Source organism: Drosophila virilis, chromosome 2, assembly GCF_030788295.1.
Source record: "Drosophila virilis strain 15010-1051.87 chromosome 2, Dvir_AGI_RSII-ME, whole genome shotgun sequence".
Classification (NCBI taxonomy): domain Eukaryota; kingdom Metazoa; phylum Arthropoda; class Insecta; order Diptera; family Drosophilidae; genus Drosophila; species Drosophila virilis.
In genome coordinates, this window is record NC_091544.1 from 10,756,754 (window position 1) to 10,770,242 (window position 13,489).

General features: G+C 38.7%; 3 protein-coding genes and 1 long non-coding RNA gene across 12 annotated transcripts in view; 1 reads left to right on the top strand and 3 right to left on the bottom strand.

Annotated features, from left to right (window-relative positions):
* Window positions 1-850: 850 nt before the first annotated feature.
* Window positions 851-2,724, bottom strand: gskt (gasket). The gene has a single exon (XM_002054181.4). The coding sequence runs from the start codon at window positions 2,484-2,486 to the stop codon at window positions 948-950; it is 1,539 nt and encodes a 512-aa protein (XP_002054217.1). The 5' UTR covers window positions 2,487-2,724; the 3' UTR covers window positions 851-947.
* Window positions 2,725-3,109: 385 nt separating this feature from the next.
* Window positions 3,110-5,698, top strand: LOC6631042 (tetraspanin-3). 2 transcript variants are annotated; one of them, XM_002054180.4, is made up of 5 exons: window positions 3,110-3,241; window positions 4,683-4,874; window positions 4,935-5,096; window positions 5,166-5,366; window positions 5,420-5,696. In XM_002054180.4, exons 1-5 carry the CDS (start codon window positions 3,182-3,184, stop codon window positions 5,489-5,491), a joined length of 687 nt encoding a protein of 228 aa, XP_002054216.2. In that variant the 5' UTR covers window positions 3,110-3,181; the 3' UTR covers window positions 5,492-5,696. The 2 variants fall into 2 exon arrangements, with proteins under 2 accessions (XP_002054216.2, XP_032295134.1); XM_032439243.2 differs by lacking the exon at window positions 3,110-3,241 and adding an exon at window positions 3,653-3,807 and having other exon boundaries at window positions 5,420-5,698.
* A 2,212-nt stretch (window positions 5,699-7,910) lies between these two features.
* Window positions 7,911-13,489, bottom strand: part of LOC6631040 (band 4.1-like protein 4) — a 62,890-nt gene continuing 57,311 nt past the window's right edge. For 5 of the 8 annotated variants that reach the window (XM_070206713.1, XM_070206712.1, XM_032439005.2 and 2 more), the window contains 2 exons: window positions 12,100-12,851; window positions 8,271-8,474 (listed from right to left, as the gene is read on the bottom strand). In XM_070206713.1, coding sequence (XP_070062814.1) covers window positions 8,462-8,474; window positions 12,100-12,851 — 765 coding nt within the window. In that variant the 3' untranslated portion in view covers window positions 8,271-8,461. Of the gene's footprint in view, window positions 8,475-12,099; window positions 12,852-13,489 lie in introns of all 8 variants that reach the window. The other 3 variants (XM_070206714.1, XM_070206716.1, XM_032439011.2) reach the window with 2 other exon arrangements.
* Window positions 9,362-12,093, bottom strand: LOC138910878 (uncharacterized). The gene is made up of 2 exons (XR_011416026.1): window positions 11,552-12,093; window positions 9,362-11,439 (listed from the first exon to the last, which is right to left on the bottom strand). It is a non-coding gene; the product is annotated as an uncharacterized lncRNA (long non-coding RNA).

The following is a 13,489-nucleotide window of genomic DNA, read 5'->3' on the forward strand; positions in this document are numbered from 1 at the left end:
CAACTTTCCAAATAATGGGTAGGTGTTACTTAGCGCCTTTTGCAACACTGCCACTTACAGTAGCAAAAACAACAACAACAACAATGCCAAGCCAAGTCGAGCTGGTGAAAACAAAACAAACATTTTCTCTCACGAAATTTATCGTTTGCATAAATTTGCTTTATTGCCCTGCTCCAAAGCCTTGTTGTTACGTGCTGTGTTCGCGCGTGTGTGTGTGTGTGTGTATGTGCAGGAAGTGTAACTTTCGTTGGCAGACCAGGACAAGGCTAGTAAAAGCAACAACAACAAGGACAACAACAGCGAGGCGTATGGCAAATGTGGCGAGCAAAGTTTTCCATTATTCAATTTAACTAATGAAACTGAAAATTCATTTTACCACATTAACACACACACATACACACATTGGGAGTCAGAGGACGATGGATGTGGCAGGAAATGTGAGCCGTTGCCGCCCGCAGCAGGACATGTGTGCGTGTTGTTTTCTGGCCCATTCTAATTTGGCTGCTCGTAGTTGTTTCCTCAGTATGACTGCATGTGTGTGTGTGTGTGTGTGTGTGTGCTGGCCCTATAAAACGCGAAAATTTATATTTAGAGGGCAGCTAGGACGACATTCATGACAGCGTCCAGACTTCACCCCTTGTGTTGGCGGCATTTTAATAATTAAGCATACTTTTAGGCGTTCCCATGTCCATTTGGCGTGTGTCGGGCGTCTGTTTTAGCCGAATGTGGCGACATTTCGACCTTATAAATGATGTGACCAAAATGTGCGTTCAGTTCATTTATTTACCGCTAGAGCCCCCCAAAGGCAATTGGGGGGGAGGCGACTTCTTCCGAGATTTACGGGCCTTGATTTCGATATACGTTAAATTTTTATTGCTCTCATCAATTGTTGCGTTGAGGAATTTGTGAACAAACAATAACAATACTTAGTGTACTTCATCATCATCCTAATCATCATCATCATCATCTGCGTTTTCTTCATCATCATCGACTACGTCGGCTTCGTCGTCGTCGTCGTCGTCGTCGTCGTTGTTATCGTCATCGTCATCTGTTTGCTGCTCCTCAAACACATCACTCGAAGAGGGGCTATCAGTGCTGTTGTATTGCTCCTCAGCACCCTGCTCTTCAGCCGCATCTGTTGTCACATCTTCCTCGCAGACATCTGTTTCCGTCTCATCAAAGCAGACCACTGTGCTGCCGACGTGGTCGCCATTGCCCAGCTCCCTTCGTTGCAGGCACTGCGTAGGGGTTGGTCTTTGGGCGCGAACAGTGTCGCCCAGTTTCAATACTAGATCTGATGGTTCCTTGACCTGTTTACGCAGCGTGGACTGATTGCTGTCCAGTCGGGGTGAGTTCTCTTCGCCAGCGGCCCGCCGATTGCCAGAGCTGCCTGATGTATCAGGTTTTTCGGAGTTGGTGTTTGCCATCAGCATAGGCACTAGTTTTGGCTCGATGGATCTCTCATATTCCGTAAAGTCAAATAATGGCGGCAGAGGGCGTCCATTGGGTAGCTGCTGGTTGGGCTCATTGCGCAGCTCATCAAAGAACGGATGCGCGCAGGCCATCAGAGGTGTCACACGGTCATTGGGTGTATATATGAGCAGCTTGGATACCAAATCGATTGCCTCTGGTGGTGTTCGGATGCGAAACACTTTGGGCCATGGATGCGCCTTTAGTTGCGGAAGCTTCAATTGCTTGTAGTTTGGATTCATCTCTTGAAGCTGCTCCGGCGTGGGTGTGCCCATTACCTTGACAATCTCGACAATCTGATCGACGCCCGAATCACCAGGAAAGATTAGCTGCCCCAACAGCAGCTCAGCCACCACGCATCCAGCGCTCCACATGTCGATTTTTGTTGAGTAATGTGTGGCACCAAATATGAGTTCCGGCGATCTATAATATCTGGAGCAGATGTACGATACGTTTGTCTCGCCGGCAATCAACTGCTTGGCGCTGCCAAAGTCACACAGCTTGAACACACCTGTTTCCGCATCCAGGAGCATATTCTGCGGCTTGATGTCACGATGACAGAAGCCATAGCTATGCATAAAGGCCAGGCTTCGGAACATCTGGTACATATAGAGTCGAACGTAATTGACGGGCAGGGTTTGCTTGGCCCGCGCGTATTGTCGCTCCACTTTATATAGAGTTTCAGGCATATACTCCATAACAAGGTTTAAATAAACATCTTCACGTTTTTCGCCGCTGGAATAGAAAAAATACCTGAGGGTGATAATGTTTGGATGCTTCAGCTTTCGCATGATCTGCAGCTCGCGATTTTTGAAGCGACGATCCTGTAAAACTTTCTTTATAGCTATCGGTTCGTTGCTGGGCATCAGTTTGGCATGAAACACGACGCCAAAGCTGCCATTTCCAATGACCTTGCTGTCCATATAACTGATCTCGGTCATCGTGTCCGGGCCATAGCCGGCGGTGGCCACCACCGTGGTCAGCTTGTTATTTATGTTCATATTCTTGGCAGCCATTTTTTGCTTTCCAATTGATTTGTATTTATATATATATATTGTTCTTTTTTTCTTTTTTTTTTTTTTGGATTATATCTTAGATTTTTTACAAAAGACAAATAATATGAACCTAATTATTGGGGGGTGAGAATAACGAATCGGCCTTTAAAGACATAAGTATATTGGCTATTGTTTTCTTTATTTTTAGATAATTTCAATGTCCCTATTTTACTTTTGATTGCTTTACCGACCTTTAGGCCAATACCTACTTGGTTTTCTCATATTTTACTTTAAATATACCCAATAATTGACATTATTTAAGAGTACTCTGTATTTATAATTATATTTACAGGAAGATCTTCTCTTGGGGTTTTGGCTGTGCGCTTTTAACCAGTCAGTCAGTCAGTCAATCGGTCAGAACAACTAGACAGCATCTTACATTACAATAAAGAAAGAGCAATTATAGATTTATGAATTAATTGCTAGATTTTAATATGATGACATATATACAAAATATGCACCCGCATTCATGCGGTCAACGGTTTAGTTCAGAGAGTAAACCGCCTATTTAATCGCAACACTGTGACTAAGCTTAATCAGAAAAGAGTCTCCGATATTGTATTATAAGAACTTTTGATATCAGAAAATAACAGTAGTTGGTTACGGGAACTGAAAGTCCTCAGTCGAACGACAAGTGCTGACAGAACATTAACAATATGGGTTGTGGTGCAGGACTAGTGAAACTTCTGTTGATTTTGTTCAATGTTTTGTGTTTGGTAAATGAATTAAAATAGTGTTTGCTGTGATCACTACAAATACTCAGATTGTTAATATTTTAAATATTTGTTATTATCATGTATTTTTTTGAACTTGCGTGACGGCTATCCAAAAAACTAGGACATCTAATCAATTATCCATCTATGCCGAGTCTTCCTGTTGTATTTAAGCTTAAGCAGATTATTCAACAAATTATCAACATTTATTTTTAGTAATTGAGTTAACTTGGCTTATTTAATCAATATTTTTTTTTTAATATTTGGGCACAATTAGATTGTTGTTAAAAAATTTCTTGAAAGCCCATCTAAATATATTGAAATGAGATTTTTATAATTTACTGAATTGAAGAGACAGGCAATAATTAGATCTAATTTATTTTTTAACGATTTTAAAAGTTATTTTTTCGTTCTGGAATCCACAAGCTAAAGTAATTTGTCAATTTGATCTTTCGCTTTCGATGTATATGTAAATATCATGTTGCAGTACTCGATTGCTTGTTTTATAAGTGTTTGCCAATTTTAAAACAGCTACAGATTGCGCGAAATAAATTATTTATAAAGTTATTGTAAGTAAAATGACCTACCGGCTTAATATTGGAATGTTATCGGTGCCCGCATTTGAAGGAATCATGAGTCACATTCACTGCCACCTATGCTTATATCTTTTACAGGGTATAGTAGTGTGGTCGTGCATGTGTAACTCTTTGAATCCGTATATATATTTTTGATATATATACTAGTTAAACTAGTTCCTTGTAAAGATGTAAGGCTACGGCAATTAAACATTGCAAAGACCTGCCTTTCTGTTTCATATCTCGGAGCCGGCAGGACCGGCAGGGTTATTTAAATTTAACTTAAAAGTTACGAAGTCTACCATGTCGCTGCATTTCTGCAAAATCTTACCAACATCAGAATATATGATATGGTTTAAAAAAAATAGATCGAAAAATGTATTTTTAAATGGAACAAGTAAGAGGTTCTAGTCGGGAGCTCTCGACTAGGGGATACCCTGCACCCTTTTCTTCCAACATCAAATGCATATATATATTCTATTTTAGAAGCAATATGTCAAGTTTGGGGACTCTAGCTCTTATTATTTACTAAAATTCAAGTCTATAATTGTTATATGTTCTGAGATCCTTGCGTTCATACATTCGGACGGACGGACGGACAGACAGACGGACATGGCTAGATCGTCTCGGCTATTGATGCTGATCAAGAATATATATACTTTATGGGGTCGGAGATGTTCCTTCTGCCTGTTACATACATTTGGATTTTGCACAAATACAATATACCCTTATACCCAATTTTAATTGGTTCAGGGTATAAAATGTTATGTTGCTCAAGATATTTTTACTAAACTCAGCAACTTTTCTCAGATGTCTGCTAAGCATTAAGATCTACAGTGTAGAAGATAAATGTTCCTTTTCGTTTGTAGATATGTGGGGCAACTCTAGCTATTTTGGGAACTTTAATGGTGCTAGATATCAAAGATGTTTCAAACACAAAGGAGTTGTTAACTGTGAACAGTGTGTCGATTGTAACGCTAATTTTGGGCACCCTGGTATTTGTCATTTCGCTGTTGGGTTGTTGCGGTGCCCTGTGCGGTCAACCCTGTCAGCTTCGCGCGGTGAGTGGTAATTCCTTTGATCTGCTTAATACAATTTAATGCCAATATTTATGTTAACAGTACTCGCTAGTTATGTTAATTTTATTTGCTTGCCAAATAACCTTTGTCATCTATGTCTGGATGGAATATTACGAAATACGCAACCATGTGGTTAGTTTTGTAAAAATTATGTGGAAACAACGCGAGACAGATGGCAGAATTCTGCATAGATTGGAAAGACAGGTAAGAGTTTACCTATCTGCCTGTCCCTGTAAGAAAAACACTACTAGTTTCTCTTAAACTTATTTATAGTTAAAATGCTGCGGCATGAATGGTTTCATAGACTACATAAACAATGGTGAACGTCTTCCCGCATCCTGCTGTGGCTTGCCAAACAGTCAAACTTGCCCGGAACCTTTATTTAAAAGGGGTTGTATAGATGCTTTTGCCCATGTGTGGGATTCGAGTGCGAAAGTTGTCAAAATCGGAGTACTTATTGTATCCGGAGTGATTGTAAGTTTTTAGTTTGTTTCTTGCAAAACCTGTCTAATTCGAAATTCTTGCAGTTAATGGCTAGCATGTTTGCCAGCTATTTGGCCCACAAAATACGCAGGGGCCACGAGTTCGAATACTATTAATAAAAGTTGGTACAGAGATAGACAAGTGCTTTTAAACTAAAATATTTTATAATCGCCAATATATCAATTTAATTATTTTATAACCATTTCGTTTTACCACAAAATACAGGTGTCAAGTTTAATCACATAAGATAAGAATTTTTAGCCCTATTTAAGAATTATGTGTGGAAATGTGACTACGGCACGTTTTTGAAATAAATGTCAACAATAAGGAGAACTATAAGAATATTTTGTTGTCATGTTTTTTTCCGGACATCACTAATTTCATCTTAGACAGAATTCACAAGTACCTTTTCGAATTCTTTTGGGACATTTTTTCTATGCCTAAATCTTAAAGAATATTCCAACTTCAATTATGTTGCAGCTTTCTTTGTTGCGCTTATCGTTACAGTCGTAAGCATTGTTATCAGCGTGACACTCGTCTTTACTAAGGCGCATTAAGTGATAACTCAAGGGATGCTTTCTTTTCGTCGTTTAAGTTTGCTAATTTTGAGTCCTTAGAATTGGCGCTCCTTGTCCACGTTGTTCGAGTTGAAACTTTTGTCTGTCGCCTGTCGCCTGTCGCCTGTCGCCGTTGTCTACTGCCCTTTGTCTTGGCCACTTGCTTATCGGGCTTGGCTTTGTTGTGCTTAACAATTTTTAGTGTTCTCTTACCCTGGGGTCAGCATGCTCAGAACGGTTTTTGCCGCTGCATTGGCAATAATAACGAGGGTAGAGATGGCTGGTTGTTGTTGTATAAAATGCTTTTATTTGCAGTTATTTTGTATATTGTATATCGTATATATATTAGATATATAAAAGTGACACACTCATTGTAAAATCTTGTTAGACACAGATACATTTATAATATTTCATTTTAATTATGGGTTTTTTTTTTGCCTGTTGATACTTTAATTTTTTTCTTTAATTTGATTAAGTGCTAAGAAAATCGATCAACTTACATTGGGTACAATATTTTTACTCGAATTATGTTATTTATTTAATATACGTTTTGTTTTTTTTTTTTCATAAGTGGCTTTAATTATTCCACGAAAAAGTAATCTATTATAATTATAATAATTGTTAGCTCTTAATAGTGGCAGTGTTTCAATTTAGTGTTTTTTATTTTTTTTTTACTGACGAGCTGAAGAGAAATGGCTAAAAGAGATATATATTTACATGGAACAAACATCGACGCATACACACACACACACACACAAACACACACACGCACATGCACACGCGTAAAAGAATAGATACATAGATACATTTGCGCTTAAATTATTTGCAAATGATTAAACTAAATTGGGCTTAAAATATGGTCAAAATAGTGTTTGTTATGTGTGCGTGTGTGTGTGTGTATGTGTGTGTTTGTTCTTTGCGGGTTGCGCTTACATAAATATTATTGAAATTGCTGGACGTTGTTGGCATAAGTAAGTAAGTAAGTTGTTTATTTTTATTACAGCTAGTTTCATAATGGTTAACACACACACAAATATGCACATAAACATATAGATATACATAAATGTGTTATATAATTTTATTTAAATTACATTTATGGGCTACTTAATAAATTGATTTGGCTTATTTTCTGCTTCTGTTTTTGCATCTGTTTCAGTTGAATTTTCCATTGAAGTAAAATTAAATTTTACATAATTTTCATGCTACTTTTGCGGCATTATTTGTATGCGTATCAAATTGGTTCTTAGTAGTTAATAAAAAAGCATATTTAATTTACTTGCAGGCCACACACACACACACACACACACACACACACACAGTCGCACACACATATGCGGAAGCAACACACGCATAACAATAAAATTTTATATTTATCGCTAACGATTTCCTTGGCCAGGAAGCGCAAGTGTTTTTTTTTCTGCCTCCGCGTGTGTGTGTGTGTGTGTGTTTGCGTATAGCTGCGGCTAAGCCTCAACATACATACGTACATACATATTTGTATATATGTGCTCGTAAGCATAAATATCTTTGTGCCGCCTGCTTTTGGGGCATCTTCCATTTTGCTGTCTGTGCCGCACGCATATTTTAATAAATTTTATGCCGCTGAAATGCGCGCCGCTTATCATTAACGCACAATTTATTTTTGCTTTTATGTTGTTGTTATTGTTGTCCTTGCTGCTGCTGCTGCTGCTTTTGTTGTTTGTGTGCCCTCTTATCTGGGAGTTACATTTGCTTTTTTGGCTTTTTGATTATTTGCTGCGCATCCTAAGCTATTTCGAAATTCTTTGTATATTCGTTTACTTATTTTGCATGCATATTTTAAAGTGTTTTGTTTAGCTAATTAGTTTTAAGCACAATTTGATCTTTTGCTTAGCACACACACACACACACACACACACACGCAGGACACACACACTCACAGGGTCATACTGTACACAGGCATACTTAAGATTCGTTACAGACATTATCTATTTACATGTTGGCAAAATGTACATTTAATTTGCAACGACAAAGCCCGCAACGAGTTGTTGTCGAGTCGAAAGTTTTGCACAACTTTTGGCCCAACGGCTTTTAAATGTTGTTTATTGTTGTTGATGTTGGTTGCTGCTGCTGCTGCTGCTGGTGCTACTGGTTGCTGTTGCAGTTGCCTCTTTTTGTTTTCCATAGCATACTTTTGTGCGAGCACCCGCATGTAGTTTTCATTTAACTTTGCACTTACACGTGTTGTTGCCTTTGTTATTGTTGTTGTTGTTGCTGTTGCTTATAGCCAAGCTTGTTGCTGCTCGAAGAGCTGTTGCTGTTGCTGCAATTGTTGCCGCTGTTGCTGTTCCTGCTGCTGTTGTTGCTGTTGCTGCTGCAGCCAAAGTTTACAGAATGCAGTCGGCGGCGGCGCCGAAGCGCAAACTGTGGCAGATGCTACTGAAACGTGCTGCAGTTGCTGCTGCTGAGCCTGGGCATTGTCGTTGTGGGCGGGCGTTGGCTATTGCAAATTAAATTTAGCTAATTCTCACAATTCTGTGCTCATTTCGCTTACAATTGCGCTCTGCATTGTTGTTGTTGTTGTTATTATTGTTGTTGTTGTTGTAGTTGTAGTTGCAGTTGATGTGGCATGAAAAATAGAAATGCAAACATTCGCTTATTAGAAAAAAGTTTTAGCTTGTTATCGCATTAGGCTTTAAGCCATTCTGTGTGGCTTATCCTAGTTGTAAAGTGTGCGTGTGCGTGTGCGTGAGTATGTGAATGTGCGTGTGTGTATTTGTGGCATGTTAGTTCATTTTTCTCTAAACTACTGTGCGTATGCGTTATGCGTTTAGGTAAACAAAGCAAATATAAAAGCTCTTAAAATATTTGCTAAACTTTATGGCCAGGCAGCCATTAAATAATTTAAGCGTTTGTAGAAAAAGTAAAATGTTTGCAATATTTTTGTAGTAGTTGCTGTTTTATCTAGTTGTGGCTTTTTGGGCGCCCCAACAACACAAATAATTACTTAATTTCAAAAGCCTGACAAACCAATAAAATATATATAAATAATTGCGACGCCGGCGCTGTCGACGTTTTATATAGACGTTCATAAGCTTATCTCTCCGCCTACTATAAAAATGCGTGCCGCATATTTACGAATGCCGCCACGGCACTTTCAACATTTTCAGCACTTTTTTATCCCCGCCCTGTTTTTTTTTTTTTCTTCTGTTTTTGTCGTCAAGCACAAGCTGCGTAAAGTTTTGCTGTGTTGCCCTTGCGTTACTTTCACTTGCCCCTTTTTGCATGTGGCACGAGCCAACTACAAAAAGTCGCGAATCGATGGGCGATGCGAACGAAACAAAACGATAGACAAGGAGTAGCACTTTGTTAGTACACTATACTAACAACACGGATCAACTTGTTAGGGCATTTAAATATATTTCGTTTGACTTGATTGATTTGATTATATTTCTTTTTTTTTTTTTTTGATAAGTTCTTGTACGAGGTAATCTTGCCGAAAAGATGTTGAAAAAATATATCAAGTTTTTGAAAAGCGTACAAACTTTTTTCGAACTTCTTGGATATTTTTGCTTTAAGCTTTAAGCTGCTTAAGATACAGTATTTGTAACGGCCTTTGGTAAACTTTAAAATCAATGTAACACTTATTTTTGATAAATTCTAACTAATAGTAAAAAAATAAAATACTTATAATACAAATCTTGAAAGGATTATACAGCTCCATCATATCATCATATTACATAACATTGACGCCGCAGAGTATTTCAAATTCCTTATGAGCCTAAACTCTTTTTATACATTTTGTTTCAGTTTTTTTGGTCTTTTGTTTATTTGGCTGCGCAAGTATTTGTGCGATATGAAATTGTTGTAGTGCGCTGAGCCTTTTTGCCTTTCATTGCGTATTTGTGTGTTGCTGTGTTGAAATTTGTATTTATGTTGCGCTAGAGGCCTGGCTGGGCACATAGACGAGGACATCGACCGGGAAGTATCATTTGCCCGGCACTTGCCTACCCTCGTAAATTTTAATGTTTTTGCTTTTCTGCTTTTGCCAGAGCTATCATATTTTCAGCTATGCGTGTGTGTAGGCTCTTTTTTTTTTATATTCTCTGGATGTCCATGTGTTTATGTGTGTGTGTGTGTGTGTGTGTATGTTTGGGTGTTTGGTGAAAATTATGTATATTTTTAGCACTTTCGCTTGTTTTGTTTTCGCTTATCGAGTTTGAAGGTCATTTGCTTAGCTTTCATTGCAATTTTTCGTCGCTTTTTCCCCAGCAGATGTGCGTGTGTGTATCAGTGTGTGTGCCCTTGAGTGTGATATCATATCTTCATATAGTATGTCTGAAATGAATGTTTGCCTGCCTGGCTGCGCAGTTAATTTGTTGTGAAATTGTCGTTTTGTTGCTTCAATGGCTGCGTGCAATGCGGCGTATGAGTAATATTCGTGACGAAACTCAAAACAAATGTAAATGGATGGGCAAATGTATGGAAAGACCTTTCGGGGTGCGCTAATGAGGCGCAAACAGATCCGGGGAGACAATTGAAAGAGCAGGGGATATATATATATATTTTTTTTGGCTGTCCTCCACTACAGGTTCCGCTCGTTCTCGTAACAGAAGCAAATTTAAATTGACATGTTTAAAGTCAATTTGTGCGCTGCCTGAACTTTGGCTCATAAACAGGGCAACGGCCACGCCCACAATTCAGTTCTCGTCCAGACCCTCCCCGCTGACATTAACCTATTCATTTGTAAATGGGCTGTCGAATTTCGTTGTGGCAATCACATTGTCTTCGCGTCGCATAAATATTTGTGCGCCTTTTGCCATGCCGAGCGTAAAAACGTAGATGGAGCAAAAATAAACAAACAGGAACAGGAATAGAAACGGAAATGGAAACAGGAGCAGAAACCGAAACAAATGGCGAGAGGCAGTCAAATCAAATGTAAATCCAAAATGAAAGCAAGCGCCAAGTGAAATTGAAATGAAAACGAATGTAACGCGGAAAAGTCTTTTCCATTTTCCTACATTTCCCCATCATTGTCGTCGTTGCCGTCGCCGTCGTTGTTGTTGTTATTGTCGCTTTACATTGTTTCCCAGTTTTCTCGAAGGCAATTGAAAATTGGCAGCTGGCAAAGTGCTTTGGCTTTGGACATGCCTAAGAAACCCCACGGAGAAGCTAAAGGCCAAAACGAAAGCTGCCGTCAAGGGAGCTCCTGCCACACCCACTGAACGTTGAGCCACGCATAGGCCTAACAGGCACATTAATACATAATTTATAATGTTTTTATTCTGTTTTATTTGGTTGGGTCTTGGCGCTCTTTAAGGCGCGGTATTATGTGTGTGCGGCTTGTTGGGCAATTTGATTAAGAAATTTCGAGCTGGAGATGAGTGTAAGTGATTTTAAATGGAAGCAGCTGAAAGAAATCTTGATCACCTGCTTAAATTATATGGTTAAAATAATAATAGTTAATTCCTGGTATAAGAATCGGTTTCTCTTGTTCGTTCCGTAGCTTTGGCAAAATATCGAAGAAGCTAATATTAAAAAAAAAGAAGCTGCAATATCAGTATAAATCAATTTAAATAAACTCCTGCACGCGAAATGGAAACAACACACTGCAAAATATTTAACAGGTATATTAAGCACCTGGTCAAGTTTGAAAGTCAAATTTCATGATTCTAGTAACGAAAGAAAACACGAGGAAACTAATTGAAAATTTTAACGAATAGATTCTACTTGAACAGCAGCATATAAGAAACAGACTTAAACGTTAAAGACTTGTACTAAACGTATTAAATGTAGTTCTTGCTTATTGCATATTGCTTGTTAGCACAACAATTCAAACACAATCTCCACTGGGGGTTCAATACACATTGTCAGGGCTTAAGTCGCCGCAACTGCAATGGGAAATTCAAACTACGTTTCACTTTTAAGGCTGCAGTTGCTGTTGTGGTTGCTGTGGCTGCATGCGGGTGGTTTAAGGGGCGCACCTTAACAGTATAAAAGTATCTGGTTGTTAGCTAAACAAAAAACTGGCAAAGAACTCAAATAAAATAAAAAGGGAAAACATTTAAATGGCCGATACTGGCATAAAAAAGAAAAAAAAAATATTGCAGCAGAAGTCAAACGACAATATTCGAAAATAAGTAGAAAAAAAGTATAAAATGTAAGGGAAAACCAAGAAATAAACTTACCGGCGACTACTTTGTATAATTGGCGATAGGATTATCTCTAAGCTGGAGGAAATGTTTTGAGTTTGTTGTAAATTCGAGTGCGTATTGGAATTGGTTCGTAGTGAATTTGTTGCGGCAGCAACTGTTGCAGCTGTTGCTGCTGTTGCTGTTGCTGTGGATTCTTGTTGCTGTTGGTTTGTGGGGGATGTTGGGTGATCGCTGGGTGGCGCATTCAGATTCGGATTGGCATTCGTATTGGAGTTGGTTTGGCTACTATTGCTATTGCTATTTGCATTCAATGTGGGACAATTTAACGTTTGGTTGGCTGTGGTAATTGGCAATGTTTGTTGTAGTTGTTGTTGTTGCTGTTGTTGCTGCTGCTGCTGCTGCTGCTGTGGCTGCTGATGTTGATGTTGCTGTTGTGCTTTGGTGTCGTTGGCACATTGCTGACCACTGTAGACATTCGCATTGCAATTATCTAGATTAATATTGGCCAAAGCGGAAATGGATGCAACTGTTGTTGCTATTGCATTTCGATTGCTGTTGTTGTTGTTGTTGTTGTTGTTGCAGTTACTGGCACTATTGTGGCTGCCTGTGGGCGACATCAAAGGGACGTCAGCATCAAACATATCCTCAGCCTCAGCGGCCTCATCGTCATAAACATCATCGGTGTCTTCGGTTTCATCATTAGTTGTGGCTGCATCCTGTTGGAGGGCCTCCAAAACGGCCATTACCTCATCTTCCTCACTGCAGGAGTGCGATGAGTGCATTGCCTGTGCATTTCGATGGGGTTTTTGCGGGTTTTGTTTGGAGTTTTTGTGGAGTAGGGGGTATTGAAAACACAAAACAAGGTTTAGCTCTCTTGCAGGGGTTTCGGGTCTACATACAGTTAATGTACTAAAACAGGCACAATCTATATATGTATATATATATCACATTTTAGCACAATTCGTCATGCACTTACATAAATATTGTTTAGCCACAGACTTAATCAAATATTATTGCTGCTAATTCAACATCAATATCAGCAATAAGCTAAACAAACAATAAATAATTATATTGATTTATGCAGGCAAACATGCGCGATGCATTTTATTACATACTTGATACTAAATATATTTATGTAGATGTATTTATATCACAAATCAAAAAAGTTGTTTGTATGTGTACTTTGCGATATGCAGTTTAAAAATCAGCTACAAAAGCTGGCGATGTATTCTCGTCAATTTAATATTATAGCTACAGGCGAACAAATTTTAATTACACACATTCAAATCCTGCGTAAAATACTCAGGACAACAACAACAATAACAAGGACAACAAACCGCAAAACCAAACAACAATGTGAACAATACAATGGCACATGCCAAATACCCGTGGATGGGGCTTAACAAAAGCTCGCCCGGTTGCG